Below are 23,164 nucleotides of genomic sequence, written 5' to 3'. Positions count from 1 at the left end.
CAAATCCTGAAGACAAAACACAGACCACCAACATGAATATTGAGTGTGTTTTCTCTACCTTCATTGATTGGCTTTGGTATGCTAAAGCCCAGCAAAGCCTCTTTATAGAAATTATCAAATGAAAATCCACAACTTCACACCCCCAAAATCCTTAAGAACTAGCCGTCAAAATGGTTTGAACTTTGAACAGCACAAAAGTAAACACGTACCAATATTGAGAAGAGCAGATTGAAGATATCAACAGCCAAATCTTTAAGAACCTAGTTACAGATGCACCTGTTGCTACAGCAAATCTGCAAAAACAACCACAACAACAACAAAATTGTAAGAACGGATAAATACTATACAGGAGAAGCTGATGGATTATTACATAATAAAACAGATCGGCTTACAGGACAACAGATTGGATTCTATAAGCTTTGCGATCCGTAAGAATACAGGAGATTTCCTAGTTTTGAGCTCTTGGTTGAAAGCTTGACTGCAGAAGCAGCTTCCCAGGGATAGGGGATGGAGACAGAAACACTTGTCCTTTTATAGGGAACTTGTTTTTTTTTTTTTCCTTTTCTATGGGTTCTTTTATATACACCTAAATTCAATCTTTTTATTCAAAGATATACATTAAAACCTAGATGATCTAGGAAATTATACAACAAAAATATCGAGAATTAACAACGGATAAACAAGAGAAGTAAAATTGTTAAACCGTCTTTTTTCATGTAATTTCTTTTATTATTTTAAATAAAAATTCTGATAAGAGACGGGAGGTGGGTTCCCGGTTGTAGCGGTCCCGTTTGGGGTAGAGTGGGTGCTCTGTCAACCACCAGACTGCTACAGAGGAGCTGATATCGCCTAATCCTTGTCAAGTTAAAAAAAAAAAAAAATTGTTAAACCGAATAAGTTTGTGTATTTAACCATTGCAAACGGTTTTGTGAAAAAGCGTCAGGTTGGATCCCCACATTTGAGTTTGATTCAAGATGTTGTCATAATGCCCTGATATTATGCTTCATACTTTGAGCATTTCCTATATGTCGAGTGATTAATTTAAAAGTCCATGAAGAATTTGAGATACCCTCACGCTAATCTCATTCGGAATAGTAGTTTCCAAACCACGACTTTGATTTACCAATTAGTCGGACAAGCACACATCGTCGAGACTTAATTTTTTATTTTTTTATAAGAAGGGTCGGCGCGGCCACCTTTAAGCATTCATTAATGAAACTATAGAATACAAAGGGGGACATAACTTAAACCTTAAATTACAATAAATAACGTATTATAATATACACCAGTTAGTAAAGAATGTTTCATTGACAACTCTATTTGCTTTGACAAAACGGTGACATAACGAAAATATAACTTTACTACAAACAAACATCATAACAAATAATGCAACTTTCCTACTATCTTGTCTCATGAAATCATATTCGGCAACCCTCTGTTTCATCATGTCATTAAGAGGTTACGACCATTTAACAATACAATGAACTCACAACTGGCCTAGGACAACCAAGACACCTAAGGTGCACATACCGAGACTTGATATTTATGTTAGCTAAATTTTCTAACATTACCCATCCACACAATTAAATTCAATACACAAAAAAACTACTTAAAAATCAACCATAATATTTTAGTAGTTTAAGTGATAAAACAAAAGAAAACAAAAACAAAACAAAACCGACCCAAATGAGTAAAAGCCCAGGAACACATTCAAGTAGCAGATCGGATACTTGGAAATCAAGAAAGAGTATCAAAAAAAAATATAGTTTTCTCTTTTCGGTTTAAAGCCTATCCAAAATTTCCCAAATCTTTTCCCCAAAAACTCAAAAGGTTTGTTTCTTTTTTAGTCCAAAAGCCTATTTCCAAATCCCTAAATCTTTCCCCAAATTTGCTACCGAGTCTCTCTCAATTAAACGCCGCGTTGCTCTCTCTTCTCAATTTCACCGGAGGCCAATAATGCAACTGATTTTCCGACGAGCGAAGTAACAGGTAATGCTCTGCTCGATAAACCCAGAATGAAATGACCAATAGGAATTGATTTACTGGTTTCGAATTTGAATTTAGTCTGGTTCAAATGCGCTCAATTTAAACCTAATTAGATTGCAAGTTCAAATTTTTATGCTTCTGAAGAGTTTATATGAGTACTCTTTGCAATTTGAGATTGATGGGTTTGTAATTGTATCAGCTTTTTTGCTATTTGAAATGGCCAAATGGGTTAGGTGAAAATTTTGAGCTTTAATGAAATTTTGTGGGAAAATAAGTTCTGGGATTTGGGTATTGTGTGGGTAGTTGGGAGGTTTAATAATGAATATGACTCATGAATGTTTGTTATTTAGGAAAGTTGCTAGTTTGAAGTACAAGTTTGCAAAAGGTTGTGTTGTATAGTATGTGGGTAGCGGAAGAAGAACCACAGTGCTCTGTCCGTGGGAGGTATTATACGAGGCAGGAGATAGAGCTTCGTTCTCCATCTCGGAGGGATGGCATTAGCCGGAAGAAAGAGACAGAATTGCGCGGCTTGTATTGCTCTTATCTTAAAGAGCTCGGCATGAGGATTGAATTGTAAGTTGAGAACATACTTGTATTGACAGCGTCTGAGGTTAGTTAACGGAAATTTTGTGTTGTTTGACCATATGGCTTGTTTTGGCTCTATTGACTCCGATTGAATGGTAGAATTGATATTATGTTCTACAAACCTAGGCCATTGATATCTTTATTGCTTGAACGAACAAGAAAGGAACTTTCGTCGTTGCTCAGTGCCTATGCTTTCTATATCAGTAAATGAAGTTGTGCATGGATTAGTCTATTGACATAATGATCTGGCTGGTGATTGCGTTATTTATAAGATTCTCTATTTGCTTCTGTGATTAAGATGATATCTTTTATGGAGTTTCATTTGGTATGACTGAAAGCTTCTTGTGTGCCACCAATATCAGCATCATCATCATCTGTAGTTCTGTAGCTCTTAATGTTATTTTGTGTGAGTATTTAAATGTCGGTTGAAGCTTCAACCTTTATGGTCCAATTCTTTTTTGCCCAAACCTTTGTCTTCCATTTGGTTTTCACAAGACCCTTCAATTGAGTTGCCTGCAATTTAAAATTAGCGAACCCAAATAAATTGTCTGCCTGTTCTCCATATTATAATAGTTCCCTTTTAGTCGAATTAGTGTTATTTTCTAGAGCCTTCAGATGAGTTGCCTGCAATTTCAAATTAAAGAACCCAAATAAATTGTTTGCTTATTCTCCATATTTATGAGAATTCCGTTTTAGTCAAATTAGAGTGTTATTTTATAGATCGTATATCCTTCTATTTTAAGTTGCCTTGGGGAATTCAATCTTCTTTTACTTGTATCCCCTTTCCAGTCATATTATGCAACTTTGCTTTAATTACTCGTACGAATTTCAGGGATATAATAATTTCTGGTAAAGGTAATCGATATTATATATCTGTTGTTTCCCTTTTAGTTGCATTAGGGTGTTATTTCCTAGATTGTACTTTGAACTTAAGTTTCTGTGGTAAAAAATCTTCTTTAAGTTGTTTCCATTTCCCAATCAAATTATGCAACTTCTCTTTAATTGCACATACAAATTTCAGGGCATTTAATAATCCCTGGTAAAGGTGATCGATACTATATATCTTTCAGGCCTCAGGTGACAATAGCATGTGCAATGATGTTGTGCCACCATTTTTACATGCGTCAATCTCATGCCAAGAATGATTGGAAGGTACAGATTTTGTATCTGAAATTTCTGAACAATATTAACTAACTTGCATATCTAGCTGTAGCAGGATATGCCATTTTCATTTAAAAACATGTTGTCAACATTTTGCAGACAATTGCAACTGTAAGTATCTTTCTTGCTTGCAAAATACAAGATACCCGGCGCCCTTTGAATGATGTTCTTCGTCAAGCATCTGATATACTCCAGAAATTGGATGCTTCTGCATTACCATCTTTAAGACGGAAAGTATGCAGACATGCCCATGTGTGTAGACTATTACTTCCTAGTTACCATGGTTGCTTATTTACCCCCTTCTGCATGTAGGAAGTCTTCAAGGAATTGGTTTTAGGTGCAGAGATAATTCTGTTGTCCACAGTTGGTTTTGATTTTGAGATGCAGCTTCCTTACATCTCACTTGTTGAAGCTCTAAGGAGGTTAAATCTTCTCCCTGTCCTTGCTGAGAGGGCATGGAATTACGTTAATGATTGGTGAGGATTGTATTCTTACATTCAGAGCTTTCTGTATGCATCTTAGGGAGATTTAAGGATTTTATAATTGCCATTTTCGTGACTGATTGTTCTTATGAATGAATGTCCAGCCTTTGTACATCATTGTGCTTGCAGTACGAGGCCCACTACATTGCAGCTGGTTCACTGTTTCTTGCTGCAGAAATACAAAAAGTCAAACTTCCCAAAGAGGATGGAAAAGTTTGGTGGGCGGAGTTTGATGTTTCAGCGAAACAGTTAGATGGTTGGTTGCAAGTCCTTTCAGTTTCTCATTATTTCTGTCATGGTTTCTATTGAAGTCATATGCTGTTTAATACTTCTTAAACCAAGGGTGGCCATATAGAGCATGTCTTAATACAGAAGCCTTGGTATGTTTTCTCGTATCGTATAGTGTTGGTCAGAAAGAGTGTCAAATTTGAATAGATTCTTAAAGCCTCGTGTCTTTTATCTTTTGGGTGCTGTAAAAGGACTATAACTTCTTTTTCAACTTTTTTCAGACGTCATTCAAGAGATGGTACAAAGTTTGCAGAAGGCAAGCAGAAAACAAGCTCTATCTCCCAAAAAGGGGAAGGGAAATCAGTCTGAAACTTTAATTAGAAGGCCAAGTGATCCTAGTAGCTCTCAATCATGTGTTTCAAGTGAAGCAGCGATTGATGGTCATTGTAGGCACAGCACCTTGGCGGAAGAGGACAGAGGACTAGGAGAGTCTATTATGTCTTTCAACCAAAATGCTATAGAGGTGAGAACTGTACCACCACGAAGGAAGCTTTATCATGTCACACATGTGATAGTGGTAGTCCAAGTGCCAATGTTGAGGATGGTGGTGCTGAGATCAAAGGTGAACAATATGATCCGAACGATAATGCGATTGACATTGACCGGATTAGAGATAAATTGAAGAGGCGGAGATCAGGCGGTAAAGTTTCCAATAAGAAGGTGGATACCCCAGATGTAGAGATAGATGCTGAAGCATGGATAGAAAGTGAGCTTGAAGGTGGTATAGTGCTAGAAGATGCCTCCCCAGAGAAGAAACAAAAGGAGGTATTGTAAGGTTTTGAATATTTTGAATTGGCTTTCATGCCATTACTTGTATCACTTCCTCTGTACATCACTGTTTTGTTGGGGATGTGATTGTTCTAGTTTGTAGCATCTGCTCTTTTATATACAGGTGCTACTTGTTAAACTTGCTTTCACATTTTTATCAGTAAAGAAACTTCACTTTATACTCATCTCATGATCCCGACTTTTTCCCACCAAGGTTCTAACTTTTGGGGGTTCTCTGTTCTCCATTGTAAGACACCATCTTGAAACTCATCATTCTATACTGAAAAAATAGAATCTTTATCCAGGAAAGTTGTGGAGCCTTACATGTACACATGTATAATAAGCTTCACATTATCCTAATCTCTGAAGCGAATTGACAAAGTAAACCACGTTTTCCATTCCGTTGAAAAAGCAACAACCTTTTGATTCAGTGAAAGGCTAGTAGGCATGAGTCAGCAGATTGAAAACAGGGAGCAGAAGAAAAAGGCAAACGAGTAACTTTCAAACCCAGAAAAGCTAGCACAACATGGATGTCGTTTCTTTTCAAAAAACAAAAAAAAAACATGGATGTCTTTTCTAATCAAATCACGACTACACACTGAGCTGGTGGTGACTCATTTCAGCCACTACGTTTTAAATCCCTGGAAATTTCTAACCTATAGTTTCCATTTCCAGAGAGAATCATTCATACCTGTTCAAAAAGAGAATCATCATTCATTGAATTTAACGTTGGTGATTTATGGTAAAAGATTAGTGGCAGGCCTTGCAAAGAAGCCCAGGCCACATTACCCCAAAATGTCTCTGACACTAAAAGAGTGGCAGAGCTTGTGGTCACAGTTGACAGTAGCATCCAAAACCCCTCAAAAATATTCTAAAGCTTGTTTTTCTTTTGGGTTTCTTTTTTCCATCTTCTCACAATTATTAGCCTCATAAAATAAAACCCCTCCATGATTTACACTCCTTCATCTTATGTGGGACCCATCTCAGCGACCCTTCACAGAGATTGTGCTTCTTCTTCTTCTTCTTCTTCTTCCAAGTCCATGGTTTTAGCTCAGATTCTCAGGCATTGTTCAATTGGGTATCACTCAGCTTCCATTTCCTGAATTGGGTTTGCTTCTTTTTTCAATTTTCTCAACTGGGTCTGCTTTATTTCCCACCCAATCATCTCACACACTCATGGCTTCCATAAAGTCTCTGCCTTTTGTGATAGAGACCAAGGCTGAGAGCTCTGTGCTGCTCCACAGCGACAACACTCGCCAGCTCCGGTTACCATTCTTCACTCACCGCCGGAGAAGGGCCGGTGAAGTGAGTTTGATCAGTGGTTCAGCAAGTGGGTATTCACAGGCTGTGGGGTTGTGTAGTGGGCAGATTAGTTCTTGCACAAAAGGACAGGTTTGGAGAGTGAAGCCTGTTAGAGCAATAAGGAAGGTCTCTGTGGATGGTGAGGAGGACAATGGTGAATCAGAGGATGCGCTTCAGGCCACCATTGAGAAGAGCAAGAAGGTTCTTGCTATGCAAAGAGGCCTACTTCAACAGGTAATTTCAGCCTTTGCTTTTTTATGGTGTGGTAGAAATGATTCAATGTACAATGTTAGCTTCCCTTTTAGTAGTTTAGAATCTGTGAATGTTTAAAGGAAGAAACTTTATGTCTTCAGGAGATTGCTGAAAGAGATAGATAAAGTAATATAGAGTGAATGTCTGCTTTGTATATAGAATTTTTGTCTGTGGAGGTGTTTTAAATGGCGAAAGAGAGTTAAAGGAAGTAACTTTGTGTTTTGTAGATTGCTGAAAGAAGGAAATTGGTATCATCTATTACTAGTGATATAGACGAAGAAGAAGAAGAAGAAGAAGAGGATGGTTCTTTTGAACAAGGGGACTCTTTTTCGGATGTGGGAAGTTCTTCAAGTGATGGTAATGACACTGTTGAAGAACAAAACTCCAGCATTGCTTCAAGCAGCTATGCTCATTCAAATGGAGAAAAGGAGTTAGAAACGGTGCCTTCCGCTGTTAGTAGAGGCTTTAGTGAAATTGAGAAGGAGCATGAAGAAACTGTGCCTCTTAATAAGGCTCCCCATGAGGTAGAGTCCATAAAGCATGGGAATAAGACTAGTGCCAAGTCAGAGTGGTCTGATTCTCTGCCATCTTTTATTTCAACTACCATGGAGCCATCTTCTGTGAAAGATGAAGAAGAGCATGTAGATTTGAAAGAACCAAGTCCACAGCAGGTCAATGTTGGGGCGGCTGATCCTACAATCGATAACGTAAAGCCCCCTCCTTTGGCTGGGCCCAATGTCATGAATATCATATTGGTGGCAGCAGAATGTGCTCCGTGGTCGAAAACAGGTAAACATGAATAAACACAAAATCTGAAGTTATTTATGATTTAAAGGGCAAAAGATATCCGTGTATGCATGTAGCTCACCTTTTTGATTACGAAATTAATCTTATCACTCTGACATGCACATGTACATAGAGGTACAAACAAGATGGTGATATACATACATTTTATTTGTTTACACTAATAAATTTGATATGATAGAGATTTGTTACCAAATGGATTGGCATAGATAGGAAATATGAGATGAAATGTATCCATAATGTTAATCAATTTGGTTAACTATTCATGCTAACATGAGAAGATTGAAAATATAAAACTACAAAGAAGTGTTGATAGACATTGAATTTAAAAATAACATTGTTTAAATATGCATACATCCATTTTCCATAGATCATGTTCCTAATATGTAAACCGGTTGCGTAGGTAATTTGGCTTCTAGAAGGTCTCTAGTCTCTAGTTACATTTATTCCAGATACTTAAAGGAAAAGAAAAGAAAAGGGAAACTGATGTCAATTGTTGTCAGCCATCACTAGATAGGTACTTTTGAAAGTTGATAGCATAGGCCATCACAATTGTTTTTTTTTGGTTACATAGACCATCACAATTTTGCCAAAAGAGGTTTTTCTTTTCTTAAGACAAGCAAAAGAAACAATGGTGCTGATAACAATAGTCTGTTCGAGTGTTGAACCTCTAAGTTAAATTTTGCCACTGTGACCTGACTCTTCTGTGTGTTTGTGTGTTTTTATGTATGCGCACACACTTATGCATGTTGATGACTTAATAGTTAATAACGAAGAGCTTTGTAGGTGGGCTTGGAGATGTTGCTGGAGCTTTACCAAAGGCTTTGGCTCGGCGTGGCCATAGGGTTATGGTATTGCTTTTCTCTTAAATACTATTTAAAGAAGTGTTACTACAGGATAACATGACACTTATTTACACAATCTCCATGGTAGCAGTTTCAAGGAAATGAGCTCCAATTTGTTGGAATTCTATGCCTGGAAAACTTACATTTAGGAACATCCAGCACTTGAGTCTAATATTACACCCTATCTTATTTATTCTATGGCTTTTCAGTATTTATTCTCAATACTTTATGTTCTAATTTTATTAATTTTGTTAAATATTCTCATTCTCTCACAGGTTGTGGCACCTCGGTATGGCAATTATGCTGAACCTCAAGATTTAGGGGTCCGGAAAGGATATAAAGTAGATGGCCAGGTATGCAGCAGCTACAATACTTTTTATTTTATTTTAGTAACAAATATTCTGTCAAGTTCTGAATTACATAGCTTCTAACTGCTCATTTTGTAACGAATGACATTGCAGCATATGGAAGTAGCATTCTTTCATTCCTATATTGATGGTGTAGATTTTGTCTTCATTGATTCTCCTATGTTCCGTCACATGGAGAATAATATATACGGAGGAAAGCGTGAGGTGAGATATTTCTTGTCATTTTAGCTTCAAATGGTTCTCAGGAGGGATAAACAATGGTTTGCCCGACCGTTTGGACCTGATTGGTTTTCATTTGAACAAATTATGGTGCAGGATATCTTAAAGCGGATGGTGTTATTTTGCAAGGCTGCTGTTGAGGTACGTTAGTTGAATGCTCATTTGTATAGAGTCAAATATGCAAATGCTGTCTTACATTTCTCAAGCATCTAATTTCTGTAATGGATACAAGTATCTCATAGTGATAGAAGTAGATACAAACTTCAGGATCCAGATATGTAGACAAAAGAAAACCTCTGTGCATATAGCCATAAACCTTCTGTTAGCGATGACCTGTTTCATGTCAAGTATGTTGGTACAATTAGTTTAATAGGCCGCATGCAAGTGCTCTTATCATTTTTCCATCATTGATCGACATCTTTTTATAATTCTAAGGAAAGAAGTACAATATGCAGCACCCACCCACCAATTTTTTTTTTTTTTTGTTGGTCTTGCAGCAATGTCGAACATGAATTAACAACAAATATTGGTCATTTCACTTTAATGTTAAAGTTGATTAAGCCACCCACCAAGAAATTTTGTTTTTGTTGGTCTTGCACCAATGTCAAACATGAATTAACAGCAAATATGGGGTCATTTCCCTTTAATGTTAAAGTTGATTAAGTGAAGTTTATGTCCTTTTTATCTGCTTACATTCCAAAGAGTAAATATATTTGTTGCAGGCCCCTTGGAATGTTCCATGTGGTGGTATTTGCTATGGTGATGGAAACTTGGCTTTCATTGCAAATGACTGGCATACTGCACTGTTACCAGTGTATCTAAAGGCGTATTATAGAGACAATGGCTTGATGATATATGCAAGGTCCATCCTTGTAATCCACAACATAGCTCACCAGGTTTGTTCCTCGCACAAAACTCATCTGACTAAATCTTGATGTTAGATAATATTGTTGTGTCGGAAACTTGAGCATCTGCATCGTTAGAAAGTAAGCTCAAGTGGTTTCATTATCAGTTGGTTGAACTATTTTTCATGTTTATATATGAGACTGCAGAGTTCTTAGCATGAATGTGTTAAAATGTGCTCACGAGATTGGACTTAACTGACCAACTTGTCTAGATTTAGAGGCCAATTTAAGTTTAGGAACTTAAGTTTCCAGTCTATACCGCATGAAAAACTTGCAAAAATGAGCCCAACCACTATTGGACGTTTTTGGTTTTCAAGCGAAGTCCAGAACACAATAAACTGTTTAGAAATTTTGAATGATATCCTGGTAAAAATAATTCTTGGCATAATCATAATGATGAAGATATATGAACTACATTATTGTATTTGACCCAGGGTCGTGGGCCGGTAAGTGATTTCTCCTTCGTTGATCTTCCACAACACTACTTGGATCTTTTCAAATTGTATGACCCTATTGGAGGGGAGCACTTCAATATATTTGCAGCTGGTTTGAAGACAGCTGACCGTGTGGTTACTGTAAGTCATGGATATGCCTGGGAGGTTAAAACAGTTGACGGTGGTTGGGGATTGCATGGGATCATAAATGAAAATGACTGGAAACTCAGGGGCATTGTTAATGGAATTGATAATACAGACTGGAACCCACAGTTTGACATTTTCTTGAGATCAGATGGTTATACAAACTACTCCCTAGAGACACTTAAGACTGGCAAGCCCCAGTGTAAGGCTGCCTTACAGAAGGAGCTGGGTTTGCCAATCCGTGAGGATGTCCCTTTAATTGGTTTCATTGGGAGACTTGATCACCAGAAAGGTGTTGATCTTATAGCAGAAGCGATTCCATGGATGATTAATCAAGATGTGCAACTAGTCATGTTAGGCACCGGAAGACCTGACCTGGAACAGATGCTGAGAGAGTTTGAACATCAACACCGAGACAAGGTCAGGGGATGGGTTGGTTTTTCTGTACAAACAGCTCATAGGATAACTGCTGGTGTAGACATTTTGCTCATGCCTTCAAGATTTGAGCCTTGTGGACTGAACCAACTATATGCTATGAACTACGGGACAGTTCCAGTCGTTCATGCTGTTGGTGGACTGAAAGATACCGTACATCCTTTCAATCCATACGAGGAGTCGGGACTTGGGTGGACGTTTGACAGCGCTGATACAGGTAAGCTCATCCATGCATTAGGAAATTGCATATATACTTATCGAGACTTCAAGCAGAGTTGGGAAGGAATCCAGAGACGAGGAATGATGCAGGATCTAAGTTGGGACAAAGCTGCTCAGAATTATGAGGAGGTTCTAGTTGCTGCAAAGTACCAATGGTGAGAGCTGTTGCTGCTTCATGTCCACAATAAACTCTTTGCGAGCTTTACCAGGATATACTTGATATCCCGAGTTTTGATAAGCAAAGTCACTATAGTATTTACAATGTAAATATTGTTAGCAGATTCTTTTTCTTTCCTTCATGTTATATGATTCACACGATTACACTTTATACTGTGAGTCCAGAATGCAGAAGTCTTGGCGAAGGGAGATGTCACTATGTTACTATGTTACTTTATTTCTTTCTGTAAGCTCCAAATTTTTTCCGGTTTTCTTGATAATAATATTGGTCGGCAATAATGTTGAATGAGGTGCAAGGAAATTAGCTAAAACTATATCGACTTTGGATCGGAAGGCGGACCGTGGTCGTTTCAGGATCCTTTGGTCCATATCGACTTTGGGTGGTGTGTCGACGATGAGAATAACATTGATCGGGATGTTTGTCCCCCTCAGTACCTTCCTATGGGTGAGACCGGCGGAGGTGTGTGGTTGTCTGAGTCATTTCAGGAGCCTCATGTGGGTGGTGATAGGCTCGGTGGTGTTTGGAAACCCGAGGATTCCTCTCTCCTTCGTTATGACGTCGGCATTATGACCAATGGGTGTATGCTTGAAGTGCAAAATCGTGTGCTTGGGTTGGTTGTTGGTGTCGGGTTTCACAATGTGAGCACGGCAACGGCAACGGCGACGGCAGCTTCAGTTTGGGCATGGATTGATGGTGGCAAAGCTTGGTTAGGTATGACTCCTAGGGTTTCTCTCTGGGCCCTACTGTTTGAGCCTTGTTGGGTTCGGGTAGTTATTGTTCTGTTTTTTATTTTTATTTTTGTTGTGTGGTCACAGCTTTTTTTACCAAGGGATTATGAGCTTTTTATTATCTCGATTTAAACGGGAGAGATCACAAAGGGAAGAGAGACCTCGGTCATCCCATAATGGGGAAAATTTTGTGCCTTGTTGGGTTTAGGTAGTTATTATTATGTTTTTTCTTTTTATTTTTGTTGTGGCCCCACATTTTTTCTTACTAAGAGATTATGAGCTTTTTATCATCTCAATTTAAGCGAGAGAGATCGCAAAAAGAAGAGAGACCTCGGTGACCCCATAATGGGAAAAATTTATTAGCCGGGGCTCTTTTTCCTTTTGTTATGGGCTTCATTAAAGAATGTGAGTGTACTAGGAGATTACTAGTTTAGTTTACTCTTTTTGAGGTGGATTTGTAGTAGTTTCTACATAACGGTTCTTTCTGACGCCCCCACTGGAGAGGATCGTTTTTGTACTACTTATTGAGTTAATAAAATATGACCTCTTTCATTGAAAAAAGAGGTAATTATTTCACATCCGACATTCTTAGATTTGAACAAACGGACGTCGGTGTGATAACTTTGTTTGGTTATATGTAAATATATAAAACACATGTGGTAACTTTGTTTAGTTTCACTCACATACCCTAATTCATAATTTTGTTGTCGTCATATTACAAACAGCTCGTGAGATCGTCATTAAAAATACAATAAGATCCCTTGTGCATTCAATGTCATTTACTTTTAGATTTGAGTCATTTGACCATTGTGGCGGTCAATTATGCAACCGTGAACATATGATCTATAAGTAATAACGTCATATACACATTATGTTCGTATGATAAACAAATTTACCATATAAATATTTGTTGAGATGACGTCAGCAGAGAGTTACTGTTCTTCGGAACAGTCCTTTGATTGCTTCCCTGGATTTTTTTTTTTTTGGGTGTTGGGTTTGGGCCTGCATGTGCCCTCAGGGTTTTGGGCATGGGTATAAAGTTTTTTTTTTTTGCCTCACCATTCTTCTCGATCTTTCATGTTTTCTCTTGCTCTGTCCGATACAAACTCAGAAAAGGTCTCCCTTCGTCGCCCCGCCATTCTCATGCAAATCGCTGTCTTGCCAATCGGAAAGTTCATGGCCAAAACTCTGCCAAACAAGGACTTCAATTTGTTGGGCTTTAAGTTCAACTTGAACCCCGGTCCCTTCAACATGAAGGAGCATGTCGTCATCACCATCTTCGCCAATTGTGGGGTCTCCTCTGGCGGAGGTGATGCCTATTCTACCGGTGTCATCACCGTCTCCTTTCTCTGGGTCGCCCTAAGTATAAAAGTTTTTTTGTTTTTTTTGGTTTCGCAGGACTCTTCTGGCTCTTCATCTGAGAGAGAAAAAGAGAGCACAGGAAGTGAAGGTTATCATCTAGCTGTGCTCTTCTACTTCTACGCTACCGTAACTGCTTGACGAAGTCAGTACAACTCTTCCTTTCCGCTCCTCACATCTCTTGATCTGAATTGGTTTACCTCGGTCTCAGACTGATTGGGTCTTTTGTAGACACTGGATTGTGGGATCTTGAAGTGATTCAAGTTGGTTGCAGTATCTATTTGTGCCTGCAAATTGGTATATCTTTGACAAATTCGTTGTTCAAAGTTTTCTTCTTGGTTTTTTTTTTTAGTTTGAATCTTGATTATATCATTCGAATAGTTTGTGTTTTTGTTCAAGGTCTGTCTCCTTTTCTTTTCAGCTAGGGGTTTTGGATTCGATTTTCTTCGCTTGCAGTTGAGGTTTGAAGATTTGGGTCTCTAGATGATACGTCATAAGACAGGTAATAAGAAAAGCATAAGACGTGATATTTGAACCAATGTTGAAGTAGGGTGCTGATAGTTTTAGTTTTTAATTTTTACAGAGCCTAGCTAGCCACAGCATGCATAATACATTTCTGAGGAAACTTTAACAATGTCATAGGCTCCTCTACCTTTACCATAGGTTGTTCTTCTTAAGTTTCAAATTTAAGTGGTCTATCAAGAATGTTTATACAATATATCTTCAGTTTGTGTTTGCCAAGTCTAAATACTTGAGTATGGAAGTATTCTTGATATAACAGTATTAGTTTAGGGATAGAGAGACATATAGACATTTATGGGAATAGAGAGGCAGAGAGACATTTTTGTATAGATATATACACACACACACACATGATCTACCTTTTTAATTTTCTTGAAAGATACATATATGTGTATCTCAGTTTTTCACATAGCTTTCTTAGGCAATGCTTAGTTTAAAAGTATGAAATGACAAGTGTAGTTTACAAAGTGCATATTCTGTTTATGTGCAAATGAAGACTTGGCTAAATGCACATTTTCACTATATAACAAACTTAAGTGCAAAAGATTCTTTGCTAAATGCACTCTTTCTGTATATAGAAAACAAATCTTTCATTGGTATTACTTAAAAAAACTTATTCTTTCATAGAACTACCTGCTCCTTTCTTTGTTATATCTTCTTTCTTACATTAGATTAAACACTTTCACCTTGAACTGTCTATTTAACATCCTCTAATTTTTCCCTCTTTTGGATTTTATTGTTCAATCAACAAAGGTAAAAGAAGTAAAAGTAAGCTGAAGTCAAAGCAGGAGTAAATGGTATTGCTCCTGTTCTTTTGCAGGCAACCAACCAAGTCTGGCCTACCATTTTGTGCAAGTATGATCGATTGTGAACGTCCAGGTTTTATAACCTTTTGCTGCTATCATGTATTAGTTGGCATTGACTAATATTTTGGTACAGAAGATAGGTTTAGGTTTTAGGTGTACAGAAGATAGGTTGTAGATCAATGGGTATCCATCAGAGGGGGGTTGCAACTGCTTTTTAATACAGTCATGGTGATCTATATCTATCACGTATACAAGATGCAAACCTTTTCTGTATATTTCATGCTATCTTATATGCCCATTATGCTATCATTGTCATTGCCTATATTTTATGATCATAGTTGCTATTATAGACCTTTATCAAAAGTTTAAATACAAACCTCAATCAGTGCATTGCCATTGTAAAATTGACAATAAAGTTTTACTATTTATTTCAAGTGAAATTGATGTAGCATTTCAGCCATTTCTAAACAAAGAAAGACAAAAAAAACAGCGCCTTTCAGAACTAAAAATGCCGCAGCAGCGCGCGGGTAACATTTCTAGTAACTATGTAACGCATGTTCACTATAACGAACAACTTTGTCATTACTCACGTGCACCATACTATAGATGCGGGAGAAATTTGTTGTTATGCATCTAAAAATTGACAAAATTTAGTACTTGCGACATTAATATTTGATCTAGAATATTCTCGAACAGTATCAAAACTCATTCATTTCTGCCTTTCAATTCAAAAAACAAAACAAAAATACAAAATATGTTAAAATCAGTTTGCTGCTTTATAAACCCTATCCTCAATTGTGCTGAGTGGAATTATTTTGCTGAAAATTCAAATTAACATTCTGACTTCTGAGGATGAAAGTTACTTTGAGAAGAGTGAATAGGTTTTTCCCGTATGAACTCTTCACTAATTGCCGAGAGCCTATATCTTGCGGAAAGGCATTGCTGTATTTCACTTGATGAGAACTTTTGATGGCTTCTTTGATTAGGATACTTAGAGTAATATTGGTCATAGTTATCAACTTATCATCGTTGAGTTGAAAATACATGATTCATATATACCATCGTATTGTGATCAAAGACATCATAATTAGTACTAGGTGATAAATCATTTATCAATCGTGTATAGAGGTAGACATGCATGGCAGGTTGTTTCTTGAGAATTCTGGTATTGAAACAAAAGGAAGAAGAAAAAGACTTCTAATTGTTGTTTGTCATTTTTTCTTTGAACAATGAATCCTTCTACTGATCTTATTAGCGAACAGAAACGTTCCTAACAACAAGTTCGATTCACTCGGTAACAATTAGAAGTCATGATTCACATCGATCAACCATATATAAAATCCAACCTTGGACTAAATTCTACAACAGATATTAAATTAAATGACTGCCTAGCTAACTGCCCTAGTTCATTCTACTCCAGTCTTCTCAACAGGTATTGAACTTGAACTTCCTTGGTGAGAGGCATGATCCAATCCCCATATACAGCTGCAGCAAGATTTGGCTTGATCTTCTATACATGCAGGATTGCAGGAATACTCATCAGCTTATATGATGATGGCATCCTCCTGTCGGCTCAAGGATTGCCTGATGGAGATGAAGAAGGGGTACAGCAAGCTTGATGCATGATGCACCTTTTTTTTCCATTTGGTGAATGAAGTCCTCAATTCAACTTCTCCGTAACAACCTGAAACAGGAACAGCATGTATTAGTAAAGACCAAGCTGAAGAAGATCAAACTGAAAGTAATGTGCTCAAGTATAGAGAATGAAATGAAAAACACACCGTCGGAGAAATCGATTCTTTAATCTCTCTACGCTTATCAGGTGGCTCTCTCAAACTCACACTCATCATAGCCATAGCTAACTAAGGTTGTGTTCTGCATTGAAGGGTTTAGCAGATGCTCCTATTTATAGCACGGTGAGTGCTTAGCCTCGGAAGCACCGAAGCTGTGTCAACCGTCGATCGAGCCGGAATGCGCGCTCTAGGAAGCTGTACTCGGTGCATTTCACGAGGCCAGATCTAGAAACGGCCGATGCTAAAATTGGTGTCTTCTTCTGGTAACGTAAGCGTTACTAACATTACATAAATTATATGAGTCGGTGAATTGTTGAATTTGAATTGCTCAGAATTTGCTTGCTTCCTGAGCTCCTTTAATTGACGGTTATGAACTTCTTCTTCTTCTTTTTTTTAAGAAGGTAATGGTTATGGCGAAGTTAAGGAAATGAAAGATGAGGAACATGCTGAAATTGATGGTGAACAGTAAAATGTAGAAGAAAGCTATAAAACTCTGGGAAGAGGAAGGGGAACTATTGATTTCTCTGGGTAATTTCACGAAGAAAGCTAGGCTTACTCGCATACGTACAAAGTTGGATGAGTATGTAATCATTAATAAATTAAGGCTAACTCATACGCCCTCATTCGTGTGTCCCTTTGGGGACATCCGATACATCCTCATTCGTGTCGATTATAATTTTACGAAGAAAGGTTAACTCATATGAGAAATTCTACGGTACCCCTCTATGTATATGATATACTTGTATATTCGAAAACAAATTTGTCGTTATTGTGGTAAACAAAACCGTTATTTGGATAATTTAAGTTTTATTAGAGATAATTACTTCACAATTCACATACAACATATTTAGAAAATTTTGAACAAATGCTCGCCGATGTGGTAACTACTATCCATGAGATGAACTTATTGTCATTAAAAAAAATACAACGCATGTTAGTATGTCAACTAGCTAGATTTCGACAAAATCAATGTCGTACTTTTAGATTTGAGTCATTTGATCATTGTGACGGATACAGTTATGCAACCGTGAATATATGATCTATAAGTTATTATGACATCATATACATATGTACGGATAATGATAACAAATAACTGTATAACGCATTTTTATTATAACAAACAATTTTGTCATTACTTACATCATAAATATACATAGGAGAAATTTGTCGTTATGCATAAAAAAATCGACTAAATTTAGTACTTGCGACATTAATATGTCATCTAGAATATTCTCGAACAATATCAAAACTCATTCATTTAAAAACATAAACCATACTTTTATAACTGATCATTGTGGATGTACGTACATTTTTGTAACTTTGTAACTAAAAATTCGGACACATGATCAAAAAATTATGGGAGTCTCATAAATTTGTCTTATTTTTATTCTTGTAAATGTGTGCAACGCTTGTTATATCTCTACTATTATAAAGCCAGCAGTAAAAAAAATTTCCAAATTATGTTTGCCGATATTACCTCTATTAACCTAATTCAGACTATATATTAAGAACAAGAGTTACTATAGTAAATAACAAAATAAATAAATAAAACAAAGAATTAACTGAGGAGAAAATAGTGGGAAGTTGCCAGTGGGTTGTCTAACTTAGAGAATTGGGAACCCGTGCATATGCATAGGTAAAAAGCTAGTATGTTATAAGTCTGGTATATATAGCTCCATTTACGTACTTGAGGGCTAAAAGTCTCGTATTGAAACGAAAGGAAAAGCTAGAAGATAAGGAAGAAGAAAAGGACTCTTAATTGTTCTTCGTTTTTATGAGAAAAGGGAATTTACAAACTAAGACTTCGATCTAATTGTCACAGAATCAACTTATTGTTAGGAACGTTCTAAGCTAATAAGATCAGTAGAAGGATTCATGTTAAAGAAAAATGACAAAATATTCTGCACTTGTAATTTTGTTGTTTGTCATTTTTTCTTTGAACAATGAATCCTTCTACTGATCTTATTAGCACACAAAAACGTTCCTAACAACAAGTTTACCATTAACAATTAGAAGTCATTCACATTCATCAACCATAAAATCCAACCTTTGGACTATATCCTACAACAGAAAATGACTTCCTAGCTAACTGCGAAACTGCCATAGTTCAATCTACTCCAGTCTTCTCAATCGGTATTCAATCTGAACTTCCTTCATGAGAGGCATGATCCTATCCGGCCTTTTACACAGCTGCAACAAGATTTGGCTTGATCATATATACAGGAGTAGCATCATCTTCATATGTGCTGGGATTGTGAGCATACTGTGCCCTCTCCCAAAGGCAAATTATGATGATGTCATCCTCCTGTCGAATCAAGGATTGCCTTATGCTGTCAAGAGTCAAGCTTTCACTCTCATCTACCCTCTTCTTGTCTATCTGTTGGAGTAGGATGGAGATGAAGAAGCTTGCAGGGGCACAGCAAGCTTGATCCATGATGTACCTTCTTTTTCCATTTGGTGAATGAAGTCCTCAGTTCAACTTCTCCATAACAACCTGAAACAGTAAGATGTAAAATTATAAAGACCAATTAGCTGATAAATCTAGATCAAACTGAAAGTAATGTGCCATCAAGAATAATGGTGAAGTGAATGGAAAGCTAGAGAATGAAGTGAAAAACACACCGTCGATCGGAGAAATCGATTCTTTGATGGTCTCTCTAAGCTTATCAGGTGGCTCTCTCAAACTCACACTCATGGCCATAGCTAGCTAAGGTTGTGTGTTCTGCATCGAAGGGTTTAGCAGATGCTCGTATTAATAGCAGTTTGAGTGCTGGAGGTGGGTTAGGCTCGGGCCGCTCGGCAGCACCGAAGCTATGTCGAGCCTGACTGTTCTAGAAAACTGTAGTACGTACTGAGTGCATATCACGAGGCCAGATCCAGAAACGGATGGCTGAAATTGTTGGTTTGTCTTTCTAGTCTTTCTATGGCACGTTACTAACATTTCATGAAGTTCATGTGAGTGAGTGCGTTGTTTTTCTGAGTTTTGTTGCTTCCTGAGCTCGTAATTTGACGGTTATGGACTTCTATTAAGAAATGAAAGATGAGGAACCTGCTCAAATTCATGGTGAAACAGAAAAATGTAGAAGACGAACTGATGATATTGATTTCTCTAGATAGGTAAATTTTACGAAGAAAGGCTAACTTGATCACATATAGAGTTAAGTTGGATTACAACACTTATATGTAACTGTCGAGCCTGAATCTTCTAGGGGACGGCTAGAATATTGAAGAGATGAATTGAAATTTACAGAGTCAAAGAGATCTTGAAACGGACGAGCAAATTTTTTTTTTTGGGGGTTCCCCCTAACTAGCTTACTACCATTTACCTATATATGGCTTAGATTTGTTGAGTGTGAAGCAATCTGGATCTGTGTTGATTTACGGGTCACGTTTGTCGTTGCTTAATATATATATCAGTATCTTTTGAGTATAAAAGAACATGATTCTTGAAATCGTACGAAAGAGAAAGAGAATCTAATATAATTTATTTTCTTTTTGTTTTTCATCGAATAGTTTGTCTTTTTTCATTTCGCAACTGAATTGTCTATATATTTGTTTTGTGGTGCCATGGACTAGCTGTTTTAAAACCCGCACAACACAGGAGCTGAAACCTCCCACATGGCCCAAGTCTAACAGGCCTGGCCCGTTTGCCACCTCTCCTGCGCTGGTTTTGTAGAAGAGATAGAATTGAGGGTTTTGTTGTGTGAAAAATGAGAAGCATAGGCAGAGCAAAGTGGCTGTGCACGGTTGTCCACGGTGGAATGATGGGAGTGAGGCTCAAAGCTCAAACGCATTCCTTTACTTCAATTGGCCTATATTCTAACCCAAAGGAAGACCCAATCAAACTCATTGTGGATCTGCGCTCTTCCAGCAGCGGCTCTGTGGAGTTGAAGAAGAAGCTGGAGCAGTCCGGCGTGGCAGCCTCACCGGAGCTGGTGGTGGAGATTCTTTCGCGTTTTCGCAACGACTGGGAATCAGCCTTCACCTTCTTCCTCTGGGCAGGAAAGCAGCAGCCGCATTCGGCGCGTGAGTACCACTCGATGATCTCCATTCTCGGCAAGATGAGAAAGTTCGACACTGCCTGGGCGCTGATCGACGAAATGCGTACCTGTGCTGCTTCAGGTTTGGATTCGGATTGTTCTTCTTCTCTTGTTACCCCTCAAACTCTACTACTCATGATTCGAAAATACTCGTGTGCTCATGATGTTGGGAAGGCCATTCACACTTTTTACGCTTATAAGCGGTTTGCTTTCGAAGCTGGCATGGACGACTTCCACGGGCTTCTCTCTGCTCTCTGCCGCTACAAGAATGTCCCTGAAGCTGAGCACTTACTTTTCTGCAACGCACATGTCTTCCCATTCAACACCAAGAGCTTTAACATTATCCTCAACGGTTGGGCTAACATCATCGGTAGTCCTCGCAATGCCGAAAGAATTTGGGCTGAGATGACCAACCGAGGCGTCCCGCACGATGCCATCTCCTATTCATGCCTCATTTCTTGCCATTCCAAATCCTCCAATCTCACCAAGGTGCTCACCATCTTCCGCCGCATGAAGAAATTGAATGTTGAGCCTGACACTAAGGTTTACAACGCCCTCATTTATGCTCTTGGAAAAGCCGGCCACCTCAGTGAAGCTACCAATCTCATGAAAACCATGCAGGAAAAGGGCCTTGCGCCTACCATTGTCACTTACAACTCCCTCATCAAGACTCTCTGCAAGGCCGGGGAAATTGATCAAGCTAAACACATCCTACATCAAATGATGGAGCAAAGAGGCCTTGTTCCAACAATTCAGACTTACCATCCCTTCTTCCGTGTTGTAACAACCGGAGACCAAGTGTTTGAGCTTTTGGAAAAGATGAGAAGCACCGGTTGCTCTCCAAATACTGATACATATATAATGCTGATTAGGAAATTCTGTCGATGGCGCCAACTTGATAATGTGTTCAAGTTGTGGAGTGAGATGAGTGAGAATGGAGCCGGTCCTGATCGTAGCTCATATATTGTGCTCATACATGGACTCTTTCTGAATAGGAAATTGGAGGAAGCCCACAAATATTATACAGAGATGATAGATAAACACTATTTGCCAGAACCGAGGACAGAAGAGATGCTTCAGGCTTGGTTCTCTGGTAAGCAGCATACTTCCAAGTTCCAAACAACAGATGGAGAAGTTGATCCAGTGGATCGTACTCAGCCAGCTACGAATACTAAACTTGTAATCTACAAGAAATCTCCTCAGGAAAAAGATTTCCGTCAGCAACCTGAAAGTAGGAAAGTTGTAAGAGCAAGGGGTTTTTCGTTTTGGGATCAGTAGATTTCATTGCAATGAGAGATCTCAGCAGGGCATGGTTGGTCAGCAACCTTGAGCATCAGATTTCCATGAGCTTATAAAGGTACACAACTGTTTCTGTTACATTTGTGTTAACTATTCAATGTTGTTGTCACAAACAAAAACTTGTTTTAGGATGCACAAAAAAGAACTGATACATTTATATATGTAGAAACTATAAACATTTCTTTGATCATATATAAGATGCTGCAAGTTGAATTTGGGTTTTGATGTCTTCAAGTTGAGTTGCTATTGGGGTATACCCACTAACTAAGCAAATGCCACCCTTTATTGAATCAATGCATCATCTCATGTTTTGTTAATTCTCATATTATTGTTATTATTATTACTATTATTCTACTTAAAACTTTAGACAGAACATCTTTCTGATGAGAAGTCTTACAAGTTCAGATGTACGAGTTGTGTTGCATCAAGCTGTGATGTAACACCAGGAGATAAGATTATCATGTATAGAGATAAGAACACAGAGCATGTATATATTGTGGTTAAAAAATTGCCTATATCCACTGCTCTATATATTGGAGTTTTGTAATCTGATATATTGTTGGTTTGTGAGTAGTTCTGAGCCTTATGTAGAGAACTTTAAGCCAAAGCCTTTTCTGCATGTGAAACCTAATTGTTTCGATGAAAGGGCCAGTTGAATTGCTGGCAATATGCTCTGTCAAATGGAACAATAGTTTCTTAGTAGTACAAACAGAAATCAATTTTGGAACAATCAATTGAACAAGTATGAAGCGAAAATAGAGCAGTATTATCTTTCTGATTTTGAGGGACTCTGATTTATGCAATTTGTACCATTCAGTTGATTTTGTTTTCAATATAAGTATGTCATTTGTGCCATTTGGATTGGTTATTGATTACCTTTAGGTCCTTTTTAAACCTTTTTCGAGAGTTACAGATGCTATTTACATGTGATATCCCTCTGATAATAAGTTCATTGTATTTCAATTGTTTCAATGTATTCTTGAATCCCGTAACGTTAAGCTTTTGTACTGTCTAGGTGATAGTTGGTGACTGATATTCTATATCAGAGTTTTGTACCATCTCATCAGAGGTCACTGAATTTTGTAGCAGAGAGAGAATAGCAGTTGTTCAGCAACATCAACCATCGCAGCAGCGCGCGGGCAATCTTTCTAGTAGGATAGTATACGAGTAGTATTGATCCTAACCTAATCTTGATTAATGGGGTTAGTACGTGTAGGTCGGGACATTATATATATCATATTA

At 37.8% G+C, this 23,164-nt stretch overlaps 4 protein-coding genes across 4 annotated transcripts; all 4 read left to right on the top strand.

Annotated features, from left to right (window-relative positions):
• Positions 1-1,868: 1,868 nt before the first annotated feature.
• Positions 1,869-5,459, top strand: LOC101315167 (cyclin-T1-4-like). Its single transcript, XM_004304248.1, has 7 exons — positions 1,869-1,989; positions 2,337-2,559; positions 3,642-3,723; positions 3,832-3,966; positions 4,045-4,208; positions 4,319-4,470; positions 4,724-5,459. The coding sequence occupies exons 2-7, from the start codon at positions 2,387-2,389 to the stop codon at positions 5,122-5,124; spliced, it is 1,107 nt and encodes a 368-aa protein (XP_004304296.1). The 5' UTR covers positions 1,869-1,989; positions 2,337-2,386; the 3' UTR covers positions 5,125-5,459.
• Positions 5,460-6,446: 987 nt separating this feature from the next.
• Positions 6,447-11,600, top strand: LOC101314586 (starch synthase 2, chloroplastic/amyloplastic-like). Its single transcript, XM_004304246.1, has 9 exons — positions 6,447-6,600; positions 6,673-6,806; positions 7,052-7,613; positions 8,415-8,479; positions 8,749-8,826; positions 8,935-9,045; positions 9,157-9,201; positions 9,783-9,956; positions 10,400-11,600. Exons 1-9 carry the CDS (start codon positions 6,447-6,449, stop codon positions 11,354-11,356), a joined length of 2,280 nt encoding a protein of 759 aa, XP_004304294.1. The 3' UTR covers positions 11,357-11,600.
• Positions 11,601-11,815: 215 nt separating this feature from the next.
• On the top strand, positions 11,816-13,762 carry LOC101296702. Its single transcript, XM_004306092.1, has 3 exons — positions 11,816-12,086; positions 13,215-13,412; positions 13,502-13,762. Exons 1-3 carry the CDS (start codon positions 11,816-11,818, stop codon positions 13,522-13,524), a joined length of 492 nt encoding a protein of 163 aa, XP_004306140.1. The 3' UTR covers positions 13,525-13,762.
• Positions 13,763-20,339: 6,577 nt separating this feature from the next.
• LOC101291262 (pentatricopeptide repeat-containing protein At5g15010, mitochondrial-like) lies at positions 20,340-23,140 on the top strand. Its single transcript, XM_004304251.1, has 2 exons — positions 20,340-21,980; positions 22,938-23,140. Exon 1 carries the CDS (start codon positions 20,345-20,347, stop codon positions 21,899-21,901), a length of 1,557 nt encoding a protein of 518 aa, XP_004304299.1. The 5' UTR covers positions 20,340-20,344; the 3' UTR covers positions 21,902-21,980; positions 22,938-23,140.
• The last annotated feature ends 24 nt before the right edge of the window (positions 23,141-23,164 follow it).

Source organism: Fragaria vesca, linkage group LG6 (genome assembly GCF_000184155.1).
Source record: "Fragaria vesca subsp. vesca linkage group LG6, FraVesHawaii_1.0, whole genome shotgun sequence".
Classification (NCBI taxonomy): Eukaryota; Viridiplantae; Streptophyta; class Magnoliopsida; order Rosales; family Rosaceae; genus Fragaria; species Fragaria vesca.
Note: the sequence above shows the minus strand (reverse complement) of the source record. Positions and strands in the feature narration are given on the sequence as shown.

What these genes read in the sequence shown, in the direction of transcription:
- LOC101315167 (XM_004304248.1), top strand. Translation starts at nt 2,387, where the DNA reads ATGTGGGTAGCGGAAGAAGAACCACAGTGCTCTGTCCGTGGGAGGTAT. An exon ending in CTCGGCATGAGGATTGAATT is followed by an intron (nt 2,560 to 3,641) that starts GTAAGTTGAGAA and finishes TATATCTTTCAG; the next exon opens with GCCTCAGGTGACAATAGCAT. An exon ending in TACCATCTTTAAGACGGAAA is followed by an intron (nt 3,967 to 4,044) that starts GTATGCAGACAT and finishes TTCTGCATGTAG; the next exon opens with GAAGTCTTCAAGGAATTGGT.
- LOC101314586 (XM_004304246.1), top strand. Translation starts at nt 6,447, where the DNA reads ATGGCTTCCATAAAGTCTCTGCCTTTTGTGATAGAGACCAAGGCTGAG. An exon ending in TTTGATCAGTGGTTCAGCAA is followed by an intron (nt 6,601 to 6,672) that starts GTGGGTATTCAC and finishes AGGTTTGGAGAG; the next exon opens with TGAAGCCTGTTAGAGCAATA. An exon ending in GGCGTGGCCATAGGGTTATG is followed by an intron (nt 8,480 to 8,748) that starts GTATTGCTTTTC and finishes ATTCTCTCACAG; the next exon opens with GTTGTGGCACCTCGGTATGG.
- LOC101296702 (XM_004306092.1), top strand. Translation starts at nt 11,816, where the DNA reads ATGGGTGAGACCGGCGGAGGTGTGTGGTTGTCTGAGTCATTTCAGGAG. An exon ending in TGGTGGCAAAGCTTGGTTAG is followed by an intron (nt 12,087 to 13,214) that starts GTATGACTCCTA and finishes ATACAAACTCAG; the next exon opens with AAAAGGTCTCCCTTCGTCGC. An exon ending in TGGGGTCTCCTCTGGCGGAG is followed by an intron (nt 13,413 to 13,501) that starts GTGATGCCTATT and finishes TTGGTTTCGCAG; the next exon opens with GACTCTTCTGGCTCTTCATC.
- LOC101291262 (XM_004304251.1), top strand. Translation starts at nt 20,345, where the DNA reads ATGATGGGAGTGAGGCTCAAAGCTCAAACGCATTCCTTTACTTCAATT.